This window comes from Orcinus orca, chromosome 1 (genome assembly GCF_937001465.1).
Source record: "Orcinus orca chromosome 1, mOrcOrc1.1, whole genome shotgun sequence".
Classification (NCBI taxonomy): Eukaryota; Metazoa; Chordata; class Mammalia; order Artiodactyla; family Delphinidae; genus Orcinus; species Orcinus orca.
Genome location: NC_064559.1, coordinates 91,369,351 through 91,386,603, shown reverse-complemented (window position 1 = coordinate 91,386,603; position 17,253 = coordinate 91,369,351). Strand labels below are relative to the sequence as shown.

General features: G+C 40.1%; 1 protein-coding gene across 3 annotated transcripts in view; it reads right to left on the bottom strand.

Annotated features, from left to right (window-relative positions):
• Window positions 1–17,253, bottom strand: part of ALDH9A1 (aldehyde dehydrogenase 9 family member A1) — a 28,397-nt gene that overhangs the window by 6,180 nt on the left and 4,964 nt on the right. For all 3 annotated transcript variants that reach the window (XM_033409743.2, XM_004282047.4, XM_033409744.2), the window contains 6 exons: window positions 11,935–12,064; window positions 11,032–11,166; window positions 9,562–9,758; window positions 8,750–8,890; window positions 3,441–3,629; window positions 3,128–3,215 (listed from right to left, as the gene is read on the bottom strand). In XM_033409743.2, coding sequence (XP_033265634.1) covers window positions 3,128–3,215; window positions 3,441–3,629; window positions 8,750–8,890; window positions 9,562–9,758; window positions 11,032–11,166; window positions 11,935–12,064 — 880 coding nt within the window. The remainder of the gene's footprint in view (window positions 1–3,127; window positions 3,216–3,440; window positions 3,630–8,749; window positions 8,891–9,561; window positions 9,759–11,031; window positions 11,167–11,934; window positions 12,065–17,253) is intronic.

Below are 17,253 nucleotides of genomic sequence, written 5' to 3'. Positions count from 1 at the left end.
TTGGAGACTTCCCTGGTGGTCCAGTGTTAAGAATCCGCCTTCCAATGCAGAGGACGCGGGTTCGATCCCAGGTTGGGGAACTAAGATCCCACATACCGCAGGGCAGCTAAGCCCGTGCGCCACAACTAGAGAGCCCACGTGCCCCAACTACTGAGCCTGCATGCCCTGGAGCCCACGTGCCACAACTACAGAAGCCCACGTGCCACAACTAAGAAGCCCATGCACCACAACAGAGACTCAGCGCAGCCAAAAAAAACCAAACAAACAAAAACGATGGTGTGTGTGTGTGTGTGTGCGTGTGTGTGTATAGGATGCACTCCAAATGAATTAAAATGATTACTAAAAAAAAGAAGTAATGTTTTTGAAGAAAACTTAATAAGTAAATGCTCATGATTAACATTCACTGAAAAAGGTACAAACAGTATATATCCTCCCGATTTCTGTTAAAATGTTACACATGACTAACATTTTTTATATTTTTTCACATTTTCTTAATGACTGATATGATTAGAATGAGAAACAATATTTTTAAAAAAGAAAATACAATGTAAAAATAATAACTTAGAAATAACTGAAGGAGTGTTCATTTTATATGAAAATATACTTAAGTTTTTAAGTGGCTAAATCCCTAAAAAGATTAAATTCACACTTGACATTTTAAAATATGCATATATGTCTAAAGAAGCTCATATATTTAGATGTGAAATACTGAACCTCACTGATCCTCAAGACAATGGTGCTTTTATCCACACTTTGGCTGAAGAACAGCTCACCTCAATGCTGGAAACCACGCATGGAGTGAGATATGTTGTTTGTAAGGTTGTGTGACACATGTAAACAATGTGGAGACAGAAAAGCAGCTTGAGAACCCTACTTTAAACACCAGCTTTACACTAGCCAAAGCTAAAAACCAACTGCTCACGTATCTACAAAGAGGAGGACTCTAAAATCTCATAAGAGATGAATCAGAGCTTGTGCATACAAAGTAAGAACAGCGCTCTGGTCGTGTGTATGTTACACTGTACTCTGGGGACACCTAAACTACCTTCAAAGGTATATTAAATAATATTAGGTTGTGTTTAAGGATAGTGTATTATAATCTAAATCTTTGAAAATTACTAATCCACATACAATTTTTAGGGAAATTGTTAGCCAGAATATTAAATTACTCAAGATAATTCATTACCCAACAGTCCCAGAATACAGTTTGTCTTACACAGGTTGATAACACAGTATGGCTCTGTGTGCAATGCATTCTATATTGGAGAGTCAAAAGAGATGAGGGGATAAAGCGGCAGCTGATGTTACGAGAAAAGAAAAGGTTCCTGCCCCACACATAACACTCATTATACTTTAGCCCCAAATCTCAAGTAAATGAATCTAAAGATTGAGGTTCTGGAGTCATTCTCCAGTCATTTTATATGCGTAAAAATGTACTGAGGACTTATTAACATGCAGATCTCAAGGTCCTGGGCCCTGAAAGTGACATTTGGGGGTCTAGGGCAGGGATGAGAAATCTGCATTTTTAACAAGTTTTCCAAGTGATACTGACACTGTAGATGACAAACAAGGCTTTCAGAATCACTAGAATGAAGTTAAGGTAGTTAGCTCCCTGTCCTTTGCATAGGTTCACAGTTTGTTTAAAAACATTTTTTTTTCCTAATTGTAAAATACATGTTCTCTGTAGAAAATCTGTAATATTCAGAAATGCACAAAGTATAATAAAAAATCACCTTTAATCCCAGCATCTAGAGAAATCCACTATCAATATTATGATGCAGACTTCCCTGGTGGCACAGTGGTTAAGAATCTGCCTGCCAATGCAGGGGACACGGGTTCGAGCCCTGGTCTGGGAAGATCCCACAGGCCACGGAGCAACTAAGCCTGTGCACCACAACTACTGAGCCTGTGCTCTAGAGCCCGTGGGCCACAACTACTGAGCCCCCGCGCCACAACTACTGAAGCCCATGCACCTAGAGCCCATGCTCCACAACAAGAGAAGCCAGTGCAATGAGAAGACCACACACCACAACGAAGAGTATCCCCCACTCACCACAACTAGAGAAAGCGCATGTGCAGCAACGAAGACCCAACACAGCCAAAAATAAATAAATAAAATGAATTTATTTAAAAACAAAAAACCTGATTCCTTTTAAAAAAATATGATGCATATTCTCTGTTCCTTCTTTTTCCCATGCACATATTTGATTTTTAATAGATTTGGGATAATACCATATACACTACTGTTTAACCTGTATTTTCTATGTAAAAACATATAGTAAGTTTTCCCTCTTCCTTAATAGCTACAAGCTAATCCATGGCATGGATGCTAAATTCACAGCCCTTAAACCTCAGCAGATCTTTAGCTTTTTAGCAAGACCTAAAAGGTTAAACTGCACCAAATATCAAGGGTTGAAAAGTGTGACACCACTATCAACCTCAGGGACAAAAATCAGCTGAATCTATCTTCAGGATAAGGTGTAAGGAATTATACAACATAATTCCATCTATATATAGGTTTTTAAAGTCAAGGAAACTAGCAATATTTTTATAGGAGATACAATATAAAATGACAGAGAAAAGTAAATGACAACAACAACATCTAGAACGGTGTCACCCCCAGTAGAAGAGAAGGAGATGGGTGTGAGGACAGTAGGATGACCACATACTTGACTGTCCAAACCAGGAGATTTTTCAGATTGAAAGGAAGTGCTAAAATTATTATATCATATAATTTTTGAAAATATTAATATATTGTCCAACAAATTGGTTTTATTATACTGATGACCTAAAGTTCAAAGAAAAGCACATTCTTTACCAACTTTCTTGAGAAAAGAAATTCATTACTGAATTTTTAACAAACATGCCTTTCATTTTTTTGGAGTGCCTTGATTCTAGAACAACAGCTGTACACCCAGTTAAGTCCCATGTAACTGATATCATTGTCCAAGAAGAGAAGGGGCACACATGAGGCTTCCAAGGTAAGGGAGAACTTCTACTCCTTAAATCTGAGTAGCAGGGACACACAGTTTACCAACACTTGCGTTATACCATATACACAGTTTATAAATATTCTTGTCTGACATTTAATTCAAACTGTTTAAAAGCAAACAAGAAGAGGACATACTTAACACACAAGGTCTCATGTAATACCCATCCTTTAATTTGGGATCTTCAGGTACGTAGAGGTCTCCACCACATAATACTTTAGCACCCTGCCAAAAAAGAACGCATATTTTATGTTAAACATAAAACCCCAGTATGCATTCCCGAAATGCCACTTGTGTCCTGAACAAATGCATACTTAGTCACTCCACTGCAAGTACAATGCAGAATACAGCTCCCAAATGGATATGACCATAGGAAAGAAGCATAGAGCAAGTAACCTAGGAGTAACTACCCCTCCCCCTCCTCTCATCTCACCTCCACTTGTTTCTCACCTGCTCCTTTGCCACTTTAACAAACCCAAGGACTCGCTCCAGATGTGGTCGGTTGATCAGGGGACCCATCCTTGTATCTTCCAGAAGGGGATCTCCAATTTTTATCCTTTGGGTCTGTTTCACCACTTCCTCTGAAAATTGATCAAGAATTTCCTTTTGCACAAATACCCTTGTACCATTACAACAAACCTAAAGGACAGACACATAAAAATTTATATGTAGATGAGAGGGGAAAAAAAGGAAAAGGATAAAAAGTTCAACAGCTTTAAATTTAAAAGAGACAGTATACTTTCTTTAAAGGTTAGTTCCACTTCTAAAAATTATCACCATACTGAATAGGATCACACATGTAATTGTGGACATAGTACCCCACACACAAACTCTCTGCCTTTGTTTTTGTATAAATTTCCTTAAAGCAATGAGTAGATCCATATGACCCATAGGACTTCTGTTTCTTCATCTCAGATCCTCAATTCGGCTGTATATTTTGAGAGCAGGAAGTAAGGGTGGAAGGGACTGAAGAGTAAAAACAGATCAAGAACTGAGGCCTTCAGTCTAATAAAAACCTAGGGCGGTTCAGAGTCAATGTTTGTCTCTAAAAACACAAGTAATGGGACTTCCCTGGTGGTGCAGTGGTTAAGAATCCCCCTGCCAATGCAGGGGACATGGGTTCGATCCCTGGTCCAGGAAGATCCCACATGCCACAGAGCAACTAAGCCCATGCGTCACAACTAGTGAGCCTGCACTCCAGAGCCTGCGAGCCACAGCTACTGAGCCTGCGTGCCACAACTACTGAAGCCTGTGCGCCTAGAGCCCGTGCTTCGCAACAAGAGAAGCCACCACAATGAGAAGCCCACACAGCGCTATGAAGAGTAGCCCCTGCTCGCTGCAACTAGAGAAAGCCCGCACGCAGTGCCAAAGACCCAACGCAACCAAAATTTAAAAAGAAAACACACACACAAGTAATGACTATTTAGACCCTCCCACAGACATGAACATAAATACTACTCAAATGATATCAGAACAGTAGAACAGAAAAGAAAGTCCAAAAATAGATCCAAGTACTCAAGGAAATTTAGTTTACGATAAAGGTGGAATCTAAAACCACTAGAGTAAAGATGAATTAGTAACAAATGGTTCCACTGGTTAGCCATGTGGAAAAAAAGATACAATCTCATACTGTACACAGGAGTAAACCCCAAATGTATAAGGAATCTAAATATAGAATAAAAAACCAATTACCAAGAGAAAATATAGGTGAATTCTACTATAACCTAGGTGAAGGAAAAGGTTTTCTAACTAGTATTCAAAATCTAGGTGCAATGAAAGAAAAAAATGATAAATTTGACTACATAAAATCAATAATCTTTTGCATGGCAAAAACATCCTAAACAAAGCCAAGACAACAAACTGGAAGAAAACATTTACAACGTACATCACAGATAAAGGGTACTATCACCAATATTTAAATAACTTATAAAAACTGAGGGAAAATCAAAACTAATAGTATAATACACCAAAAAAAGTGAACTTGGGAATTCTCTGGCAGCCCAGCGGTTAGGACTTGGCGCTTTCACTGCCAAGGGCCCGGGTTTGATCCCTGGTTGGGGAACTGAGATCCTGCAAGTGTTGCAGCACGGCCAAAAAGAAAAAAAGTGAACTTCACTATGTGTGAATAAGAAAAAAATCTCTACAAAAAGAATTGAAGGAAATGACTAGATGTTCAATATAAAATTGGATAAAAGTTATGCACAATTCACACACACACATATAAATGGTCCTTAAGCCTAGAAAAGATGTTCAATATCGTTCATAATTAGATAATTGAAATTAAAACTACAATGAAGTATCACCCCTTACCTCGTGAGGAAACAGGCACACATATATTGTTGGTAGGAATGCAAGTTGGTCCAACCCATTTGGAGGGGAATATGGCACTATCTTACAAAATTATATATGCGCTCAACATCACTAATCATAAGGGAAATATAAATAAAAACCTACAGTGAGATACTACTTCACATCTACTCTGATGGCTGCGACCAAAAAAACCAGAAAATAACAAGTATTGGCAAGGATGTGGAGAAATTAGAGCCTTTGTGCATTGTTGGTGAGAACGTATAATGGTGCAGCTGCTGTAGAAAACAGTATGGCAATTCCTTGAAAAATTAAACACAGAATTACTATATGATCTAGAAATTCCACTTCTGGGTATATACCCAAAAGAAGTGAAAGCGAGGACTTGAATAGATATTTGCACATCAATGTTCACAGCAGTACCAGTCACAATAGCCAAAGGTAGCAGTAACCTAAATGTCCACCAGTAGATGAATGGATAAAGAAAATGTGGCATACATATACAACGGGATATTATGCAATCTTGTAAAGGAAGAAAAATCTGACACATGCTACAACATAGATGAACCTTAAAGACCTTAAGTTAAGTGAAATAAGCCAGACACAAAAGGACTAACACTTATATGAGATACCTAGAATAGTCAAATCCATATAGATAGAAAGCAGAATAGTGGTTAACGGGGACTGGGAAGAAAAGGATATATGAAGTTACTGTTTAATGTGTAGAGTTTCAGTCCTATAAGATGAAAAGAGTTCTAGAGGTGGATGGTGGTGATGGCTGCATAACAGTGTGAATGTACTTAATGCCACTGGACTGTACACTCAAAAATGATTAACACGGTCAATTTTATATTATATATATTTTACCACAAAAAAATACGTACAAAAAATTACATTTACCACTGCTAGGAACTTACTCTGAAAATGTATCTCCAACAATGTGAACACACACGTGCACGAGGTTATTCACGGCAGAACTGTTTGTAATCACAAAATACTGGAAACTAAATCCCATCCAAAAGAGAGTAGTTGAATAAACTAACAGCTATACAAGGAATTATACTACACAGCTATAAAGAAGAAAGAAGATTTCTATGAAATGAAGTGATTTCCAAGTGAAAAAAGCAAAACAGTAATTCTGCTATCTTCTGTGTTGAAGAAAGAAGAGAAAATAAGAAATATACAAGTACCTGGTCATTTGTGTAAAAAGAAATAGGAAGGAAAAATGAGAACCAGGTTTGGTTGGATAGGGATGGATTGGAAGCAGGAGGGAACGGGAATGAGTAGAAGGGACAGGAGGAGTGCCATTTGTTTCCTTTTTTGGTAAAATTCTGACATTTAGAACCATGTTAGTATTTCGCCTAAAGCAAGGATGGGTGAAAATAAACCCCAAATGAAATAAAAACAGAAATGAATAAACTCATTATTTAAAATGAATATCATAACCATACTGAAGGGGGTGGTGAAGGAAGAACTGACTCATTAACTTCTGAACACAGAATTTTAACTGTACCCCAGGCTAAAGACAAAAAGAGCTGTAAAAAAAAAATGTTGCACTCTAGTTAGGTTTATTTTTCACAGTAGTGTACTTTCACAAATCTGAAACTATTATAAACATATTGTAGGACAGAGTAATTACATATATTGTGAGTAATGGAAGCTAAATGTCTCACTGTCAGAGAAGGAAATTATAAATATGAAAGGGAGGAGGCTAAGATAAACCTTGCAGTTTTGGAATGACTGGAAATATCTGTATAAACTTGTAGTTATTAATATAGATGGATACATAAATAGATGTGTGTATACATACATACACATATGCCAAATATATATTTCCTGGCTCTGGCCTCTGAGAAGACATATGAGCAATGATACTCCAGTAGAAACGAGTACAGCTGGCACCCAGATCTTGGTTTCTAAATACCATCTACCACTAAATGGAACCAAGCCTCCTTAGCGAAATGGCTCATTACAGAGCTCCACCAGAGAAAGCACAAGACGTGTCTAGAACGCCTTGCTGTGCCAGGAAGTAAAGAAGTGCTCAAAGAATAATGAGAACATATCAAAAAGTCACAGAAAGAGGCTCCCACTATCTGAATCTGCAATTATTTGAGCATCAAAATAAATAATACTAGTAATGGGTTATAACTTGCAGAATGAAATAAGAATCCATTGGTGCATGCTGATATAATGAATGAAAAACAAACTAGGGAAAAGGGAAAAAAGTTCTTTCTTGTAATAGACAGTGAACTATATAAATGTAGAAGGAGTAACAGAATTGGAAATACACCAATTTTTCTTGGTGACCACCAGAAAAAAATGTTTCCAGCAAACATCAACAAAGGGTGCTAACACTAGTAGGTCAAAGTTTGATAAGGAACAAGATAGTCTCCCTTTATCTCCTACAATATACTTATTAACCACAAAGGAAAAAACAGTAACTTTACAGTAAAGACCCACTTTAAGCAAGTGATCAAAGTCAGCAACACCACTGTGAAATATAAAACATCTTTTTTTGTGGTGTTTTGCCAAAAATGCATAACCTGAATCCAATTAAAAAAAAAAAAACAGACAAAACCTAGACAGACCCAAAATGAGGGACATTCCACAAAATAAATGGCCTGTATTCTTCACAAATGTCAAGGTCCTGAAAGATAAGAATGACTTCAAAACTGTTCCAGATTAAGTGAGAGTAAAGAGACACAACAAGTAAATGCAATGCATCTTCCTGGATTAGATCTTGGACCAGCAAAAAAAAAAATTGTTTCTAAAAGGACATTAGTCAAACAAATGGAGAAATCTGAATAAGGGCTATAGATTGAGTAACAGTACTACATTAATATCAAGTTATATATTTTACTAAGTATTTTGTACTTATTTAAAAGAATGCACTTGTTTTTAGGAAATACACATAGGAATGTAGAGGTTAGGGATCTTCTGTCTGCAACTTTCAAACAGATCAGAAAAAAAAACAGTAATAATATGCATATGTAGGTACAGACATACCAACAGAATGGTAAATGTGATAAAATGTTAACACTGAGGGACCTGGTTCAAAGATAGATTGGAATTCTTTGTACTATTTGTGCAACTTTTCTGTAAGTCTGAAATTATTTCAAAATAAGCTTTAAAACACGTTTTGAGGGCTTCCCTGGTGGCACAGTGGTTGAGAGTCCGCCTGCTGATGCAGGGAACACGGGTTCGTGTCCCGGTCCGGGAGGATCCCACATGCCACAGAGCGGCTGGGCCCGTGAGCCATGGCCGCTGAGCCTGCGCGTCCGGAGCCTGTGCTCCGCAACGGGAGAAGCCTCAACAGTGAAAGGCCCGCGTACCGCAAAAAAAAAAAAAAAGTGGGAGGCCCACGTACCGCAAAAAAAAAAGAAAAAGAAAACACGCTGTGAGATGAAGGGGTCGAGATTCTTATTAAACCTCTTCCAGGGTCAGGTACACACCTCGCCTTGCGTGAGGAAGTTGGCCATCAGTGCCCCCTTCACAGCATTCTTCATATCACAATCTGAGAAGATGATCAGTGGAGACTTGCCTCCAAGTTCCAAGGTAACAGGTTTAATTCCTTTAGCTGACATCTCCATGATCTTACAGAACAAGAACAAAAGCATTCAGAAGTCTAACACCAATGAGATTACATGCTACGTTAACAAGATCCTGACCCTCCAAAGTCATCTTGAACTATGCATGACCTGCAGCCTTGTTCTTAGTATACTTTGTACTCTGTCTACTTGAAATATTCTTTTCCAGAACACTGAAGAGAATCCTCAGAATTGCACTTGATAGTCTGAATAGGGAGTTCATTTAAAAAATACTATCAATTCCCCTGACTGTCATGGGCAGAAACCCTTTTGTATTACTGTTACTATGTTCAAGGCGGACACAGTTCAGAGCACAAACTAAGGTCAAAACAATGAATCTGAAATAAACTGAGAAAATACCCTTTCTTCCGAGGTGGCTGCTATAGATGAGGTAAGTCACCAAACAATACAAGTGACAGCTCAGGGCCTGCCCTCTCAGACACAGGCAGGAGAAGATGACTCCCATCCCCAATGAGCCTAACACAAGTGGGCTGTTCTAATTATCCTTCATACTTTTAAAGCACACTTCAGACTTCTGCCCAATAATACCTACAGACTCCCTGCCAATACAAGCTGGGTAAAATCAGAGGATAAGCCTCCAACATATATTCTGGGGAGGCTTGACACAGCCGGATCTACATGCCATTTATGTTCTCCTATACTGGTCTTGTCTTTACCTTTGAGCCAGTGGGCACACTTCCAGTGAAGGAGACTTTGGCCACATCACGATGCTGACACAGAAACTGGCCTGTGGCAGCCCCTCCTTGCACCACGTTGAAGAGCCCAGGAGGCACGCCGGCCTCAGTATAGATTTCAGCCAGCAGCAGTGTGGACACAGGTGTGAAGGGAGAAGGCTTAAAGACCATGGCGTTACCTGCATTACCGAGACACAAACACAGGAAGACTTTTAAGACAGGATCCTTTGAAGACAGGACAAGAAGACACATCAAGAACAACTCCAATTGTTTCCTTTTTTAAAATTTTAATTAATTAATTTATTTATTTATTTTTGGCTGTGTTGGGTCTTCGTTGCTGCAAGCAGGCTTTTTCTAGTTGCAGTGAGCGGCGGCTACTCTTTGTTGCAGTGTGCAGGCTTCTCATTGCGGTGGCTTTTGTTGCGGAGCACGGGCTCTAGGCGCACAGGTTCAGTACCTGTGGCACACGGTCTTAGTTGCTCTGTGGCCTGTGGGATCTTCCAGGACCAGAGCTCAAACCTGTGTCCCCCCTGCATTGGCAGTTGGATTCTTAATCACTGCACCACCAGGGAAGCCCCTCCAATTGTTTCCTGTTCCCCATCAAATGCTAGGTCAAAAATGTTATTAATAAGTAAATATATCTTGCTCTTCCCACTTTGGTTTCTCTCATTAAACAGACCCCAAGCCACACACTTGCAGTGTCTCAGCCAATAATACCTTACACTTGCATATCTAGGCCTTTTTGCATATATTAATCTCAACATTTGCAACAGTAGTAAGAAGTAGGTATGATCAGACCCATTTTATAAGAGTTGAAACTGAAGACCAGAAAGGTTAATTAATTTGATGCAAGTACCCAAAGCTAGTAACTTAATTCTATCTCTCCTCTATCACAGAGAAATGTGCAAAAAGAACGTGAAGCAGCAAAAAGAAAACAGCTGCATTTCAATAGAGTGTCCTAATAGTAAAGCTTTTTTAACCTGACAGCTTTTCTAAGGTACAATGTCTTCTTTTCCGACAGATTCTTCTCTTTAAATAGCATGAGAAAACTTTTTGCTAATCAGCCAAAGCTTCTCTGATGGAAGCCTTGTTTATCACTTCTCTTAAGACACAAATGAAGGAGGAAGTTTATCTTCTGCTTCCTAAATGAAGTCAAAACTCCTAAGTGCTACCCCCTACACAGAAATTCATGCCCAGAATTCTTGTCCATAAAGGAAGAGAACTTACAAGTAGCACAAATCTAATTCATTTGACAGTTTAAAAAAGGAAGACCTCCAAGACCAAAATTAACTTTCTTCCTTCCCATAAACAAAAATAAATTAAATAAAAATGGGAATAATGTAGACACGGTCTGTGTGTATAACCTCAAAGCTCCCTAAGGGGTAGGGCAGGGGTGAAACCGTGTCCTGGGAGAAAGGGTGGCTCACATGTAGAGGAATAATTCATTCTTACCACAAGCCAGAGCTGGAGCCGACTTCCAGCAGGCGATCTGAAAGGGGTAGTTCCACGCTCCTATTCCGACACACACCCCTAGTGGTTCCCTTCTGGTGTAACCAAAGGATCCGCCGGGGAGCTGGATGTGTTCGCCTAAGGGGAAAAAGAGGGTAGAGAAGAGTGCACTACCGCTTGTCCCAAGACTCCACCAGCACCTGGACTCACTCTGGACTTGTCAGACCAGCCCCCTCCCAGGCCCCAGCCACTGGGCTCACAACACCTCTGTTCTTTTGTTCATTCTAGTCATTCTTACACTGCTTCCGCATGTTCTCTTCACGTAAATAGTCCTTTCTATCCTTCAAAACCATGTTCATTCAACTCAATATAACCCTCTAAAAATTAACCAAGCATCCACTACATAACTTAGATGAAATGAAACAGAAATGGGGAAAGACTCAGCAGCTGAAGAGTCTGAGGACCCTGAAACCTCAGACTTCCGGCTCCCCACAGCCCTCATGGGCCCTGCTAAACCAGCTGACACGTAAACTGTAAACTGTTTCTTTGTACACTTCCTAGACAAAGAAAATTTTCTGCTAAGTAGGTAAAACTAATAAATATGATGTACTTACTGACTCTTGCAAGAACTGGTTTTTCCACAACCTGTTCTACAGCTCAGGTATGAGGCTAGGTGCTTTACATACACATCTCATTTAATCCTTATAATAACCAAGAAGATGGAGATTACCATCTCCAGTTTAAATAAAGAGATAAAGTAGTTCTCAGTGTCACCGAAGTAGAGAGTGATAAGCCCAGGATTTTAACCCAGGCCTGTCTTAATTCCAAAATCTGTACCCTGACCCCCCAGGCTCTGCTCTCCTGCCTCCTTGTCAGCTGGTCACAGAAGGCCAGGTGAGGGCTTACCGGCCATGGATCCCGCTAAGCCTGCATAGTACTCCAGGCACTGCCAGGAAGTGTCAATGTCCCAGCGGGCCTCAAAGATGGCCTTGCCGTTGTTGATGGTCTCCACAGTGGCGATTTCATCCTTCCGATCCTTTGGGTGAAACAGAAGACCAGATTTAAGACAAATTACCATACACCTCAACACATTCAACAGTCAAACCAGAATACATTGCCCAACTTTTAAAAATAGAAACAGCTTTCACTTTCAATGAAAACAGAAGGAATGTCAATGGGACATTTGGAAGAGAAATAAAACTTATTGCTAAACAGTACCCTGTTCTCCCCATCAAATAACTGTCACAGATACAAGACCAACACCTCATTTCAAGATCAATTAGAAAAGGAATGTTTTGAGAAATAAATATTATATATGTACATCTGTATAAATATGTATAGATACATGTGCATGTGTTTGCATGTATAGAGTAAGAGCAAACAGTCCTTACTTAGGAAAACTGTACAAAACAGCCAAACACACAATCGGCATTTAAAAGGTTATATACCCACGGCTTTAATTCACCCAAAGAAATGCAGCATGTTAAAATCATAAGATAATCACAAGACAATTATTTTCTAATGCTTAGTACTCATCAATTCTCTTTTCTAATACTGTTTCCAGATGTAGTTTATACAACTTAGAGGTAAGAGAGTCCAGGGATGAAGGAAAAAGTTTGGGAAATTAGACCTAAAAAGAAAAGCTAAATAATGCCCCTAAAGGAGATCAAAAAATTGAATATGTAAGAAATAGATATTTGCTATTATGGATCCAATTTAAAATAAACATTGTGGTCAAAATCTAAACATACATAAAAGATGAATCAAATAATTGACAAGAAGATGCATTATCTTATTAAAACTGATAATCAGTAAGGCTTACCAGAAGCAAAATGAAATAGCAACAGAAATTAACACAAGCATCTAATTAACACAAACTCTATCAAGATTGAGTACAAATCTCAGAAAAGATGGAAGGAGGAATATGAAAATCAGTATGAAATACATAAAAGGACAGTTTGATAATGATATTTGGACATGTTCTGTTTCTACAAAGACCAGAGGTATAAAGTGCTTTGATTCATTCATTCCATATTTGTCGAATTCCAGACATGGCAGAGTAGAAGGACTTGAGCTCACCTCCTCTCATGAAAACACCAAAATCACAACTAACTACTGAATAACCATTGACAAAAAAGACTGGAACCTACCAAAAAAGATATCCTACATCCAAAGACAAAGAAGAAGCCACAATAAGATGGTAGAAGGGGGGCATTCGCAATCTAATCAAATCCCACGCCCGCCAGGTGGGAGACCCACAAACTGGAAGATAATTATATGGCAGAGGTTCTCCCAGAGGAGTGAGAGTTCTGAGCCCCATGTCAGGCTCCTCAGCCTGGAGGTCTGGCATCGGGAGGAGGAGCCCCAAAGCACTTGGCTTTGAATACCAGCAGGGCTTGATTGCAGGAACTCCACAGGACTGGGAGAAATAGAAACTCCACTCTTGGAGGGCAGACGCAAGGTCTCATGCGCACCAGGACCCAGGGAAAAAGCCGAGACTTCATAGGACCCTGGGCCAGACCTACCTGCTGGTCTTGGAGGGTCTCCTGGGGAGGCGGAGGGTGGCTGTGGCTCACTGTGGGGACAAGGACACTAGTGGAAGACGTACTGGGGAGTGCTCATTGGCATGAACTCTCCTGTAGGCCGCCATTTCGACACCAAGACCTGGCCCCACCCAAGAGCCTATAGGCTCCAGTGCTGGGATGCCTCAGGCCAAACAACCAACAGGGTGGGCACACAGCCCCACGCAGCAGCAGACAGGCTACCTAAAGTCTTCCTGAGCCCACAACAACCTCGAAACACACCCCTTGACATGGCCCTGCCCACCAGAGGGACAAAGCCCAGATCCACCCACCAGTGGGCAGGCACCAGTCCCTCCCACCAGGAAGCCTGCACAAGCCTCTAGACCAGCCTCCTACACGAGGGGACAACACCAGAAGCAAGAGTAACTACAACCCTGAAGCCTGCAGAACAGAGACCACAAACACAGAAAGTTAGACAAAATGAGATGGCAGAGAAATACATTCCAGATGAAGGAACAGGATAAAACCCCAGAACAACAACTAAGTGAAGTGGAGATAGTAACAAATGCGGAATGACTGCCTAAGAAAAAAAGGATAGATCCAGTCTCTGCCTTCAAGGAGCTCACTTCAAGGAGTCTCACTTAGTGGGACTTCCCTGGTGGTCCAGTGGTTAAGATTTTGCCTTCCAATGCAGGGGGTGCAGGTTTGATCCCTGGTCAGGGAGCTAAGATCCCACATGCCTCACAGCCAAAAAACCAAGAAAAAACAAAATAAAAAACAAAAAGCATAAAAAAGGAAGTTAGTAACTTCTAAATAAATTCTGCAATTACTGAATAGACATGTTCCTTCAGAAAGGATGATTTGTTTACATTCAACACAGTCTAAAATAAACTGCCTTTTAAACCAGCAATTTACCTTCTCTTTCTCTGATTCTATACTCACCAAAACGACTTTTTAACAATTAACTTGTTTCCCAGTTACTGAATACTGGAAAGAGGGTACCTAGAAGGACAACAAGCATCAGTTCTGATGTAACAGTTCTTTAACTAGGTGTAAGTTATTCCCCTTCTTGGATCTGTTGAGTATGATCAACATGAAACACATTTTCAAAAGGCACGATCAACCGTAAGTGACTTAAACTACATTTCTAGAATGCAACAGGGCAACTAATCCCTAAAAAGGAAGTAGGTACTGGTTCACTAATCAGCATGAATACACTGATGAATCAAACACATGAAGAAATATTAAACTGGCAAAAGTGAAATGCTGTTGTCTTCCACATTAATACCAGAGTGGACAGACAGGAAGTAATCTGTGACTATCGCTGAAAAGCCTTGGAATATTTACTAAGAAAGGAAGTTTTATTATTATTATTATTTTTTTTTTGGTAAACAATGGACAGGCAATTAGCTTTGAGGACTGTTTCAAGGTTTGAACTCAAAGAGAAAATTCAAGTTATTGGCTGGCCTTCTGAGATTTTTCTTGTCTTATTCCAGCATTCTCTACCCTCACAAAAAAGGTTATTTCTAAAAAGCCATTATGAGGGACTTCCCTGGTGGTTCAGTGGTTAAGAATCTGCCTGCCAATGCAGGGGACATGGGTTTGAGCCCTGGTCCAGGAAGATCCCACATGCCGCCGAGCAACTAAGCCCATGAGTGACAACTACCGAGCCCACGTGCCATAGCTACTGAAGCCCGTGCACCTAGAGTCCATGCTCTGCAACAAGAGAAGCCACCTCAATGAGAAGCCCATGCACCGCAACAAAGAGTAGCCCCCACTCGCCACAACTAGAGAAAGCCCGCGCACACCAATGCAGACTCAACGCAGCCAAAAATTTAAAAAATAAAATAAAAAGCCATTATGAGATCTTTTAACATACCTTCAAGGATCATCCAAAAAAGTCCCTGACGAAAACTATCAAAGAGTCCAAGTGGATCTCTACTGACACTTAATATTGCTTTCAGGGAAACGGTATTCGCTTACCCTCCCAGAATAAGGAGAGCAGAGGGAGAAGGGGAAAACAATATAAGTTTCCTGCCCCTACTAGTACAAGAGCCATCACAAAACAAAACTGTCCACCATGACAATGTACTGCTGTTAAGTATTTCTTGGGAAACATGTACTTCCTATCTACCCCTGTCATCCTCTCCACCACCCTGCTTCACATGTGACCTGACCAGGGGTCCTCTGGGATGAAAGAGAAGAAGCAAAGGGCAGGAGACTCACCTCTCTCCTTCACTTCAAACCCCCCAGCAAGCTCAGTGTTTAGCTTTTATAAGAGAACCACCTGAGCAAAGACATGCCCACTAAACCTTGACAAGCGTGAGCCCCTGCTTGCTTTAAGAGGCAGAGCTGAGCAAAGCAGTCACTGAAGGCAAGTGCATAATCTATATACACAATCTTTTTATATGTAAATGTGTTATCACAGTTTTAAAACACATTTTCTCTCTCCTTTTAAAGCCAAACGATAGCTACTTTCATAAGAACACTCCAACTAAGAAATGATTGGGGCCTACCATTAAGATCTTTATAATCTGATAAAAAGCATCAAAAGATTCAAAGTGAAAAAGGAAACATAAGACCAATAAATATACCAAAAACCATCCACTTTACTAGGAGTCAATGGGCTCCCAGCTAAGGTGGAATTACAGGGACCAGATTTAGCCTCCACCTTAAGCAACTAAAAAGACCAGGTAAAATACATGAAACAACAATTTTCAGACACTGGACAGACAGCTCAGGACAGTGATCCCTGAGAGAGGGGAACAAATGAGGTGAGCCCTACACGTATTCTTGCCTACTGCCTGGAAAGAGTTCATCACAGAGCAGGGAGGAGGAACTTAGGTGGGGCCCAACAGATACTCTGAGTTGAGGAAACAGGTTGGGAGTTCAGGGAGTATGTGATGGCTACAGTCTGCAGGCTGAGTATGGGACAGAAGAGAGCTGCATAGGAGAACCCCAGAGATCCCCCTTAAGTCTTCACCTGAGAACTGGTCAGTTGTGAGGACACTACCCAAGGCCAGGAAAAAAACTAACCAAAAAGGTGAAAAAAATCCCCCAAACTCACACAGAGCCAGGAATAGTTCATGGTCCCACCAGCCACAGTGAGAAAAACCTCACTAATACACAGAGCATCAAGCTAGGTATTCAAAAGGGTATTCACTAGTGGGGCAAAATTAGCTTCTCTGGTCATACCTAACAAAGCACAGAAGCAAGCCTTGCAAGGATCAAATTGATTCCAAGTAACTTCACTGTGTCCCAGAACAAAGTTCATTAATATTTTTTAAAGTACAAGAATATTCGACATCCAACAACATATAATTCACAATGTCTACTGGTAATAAATTACCAGACATGCAAAAGGTAGGAATGTTATATAACGCCTAACCAGGAGGAAAAAAAACAATCAATAGAAACAGAACCAGAATTGAGAGATGACAGAATTAGTAGACAGGGATATTAAATGTTATTATAACTATATTCCATGTGCTCAAGAAGGCAGAGGAAAACATGAGTATGTTAGGGAGCAACGTGGAGCAACAACAAAAAAGATTCATGTTGAACTTCTAGAGATGAAAAATACACTGGATGGGATTAATAGCAGATTAGACACTATAGAAGAAAAGATAGATGAACTTTAGGCATAACAACGGAAATTACCCAAAATAAAACACACAGAGGAAAAAAACTGTGGAAAAAATCA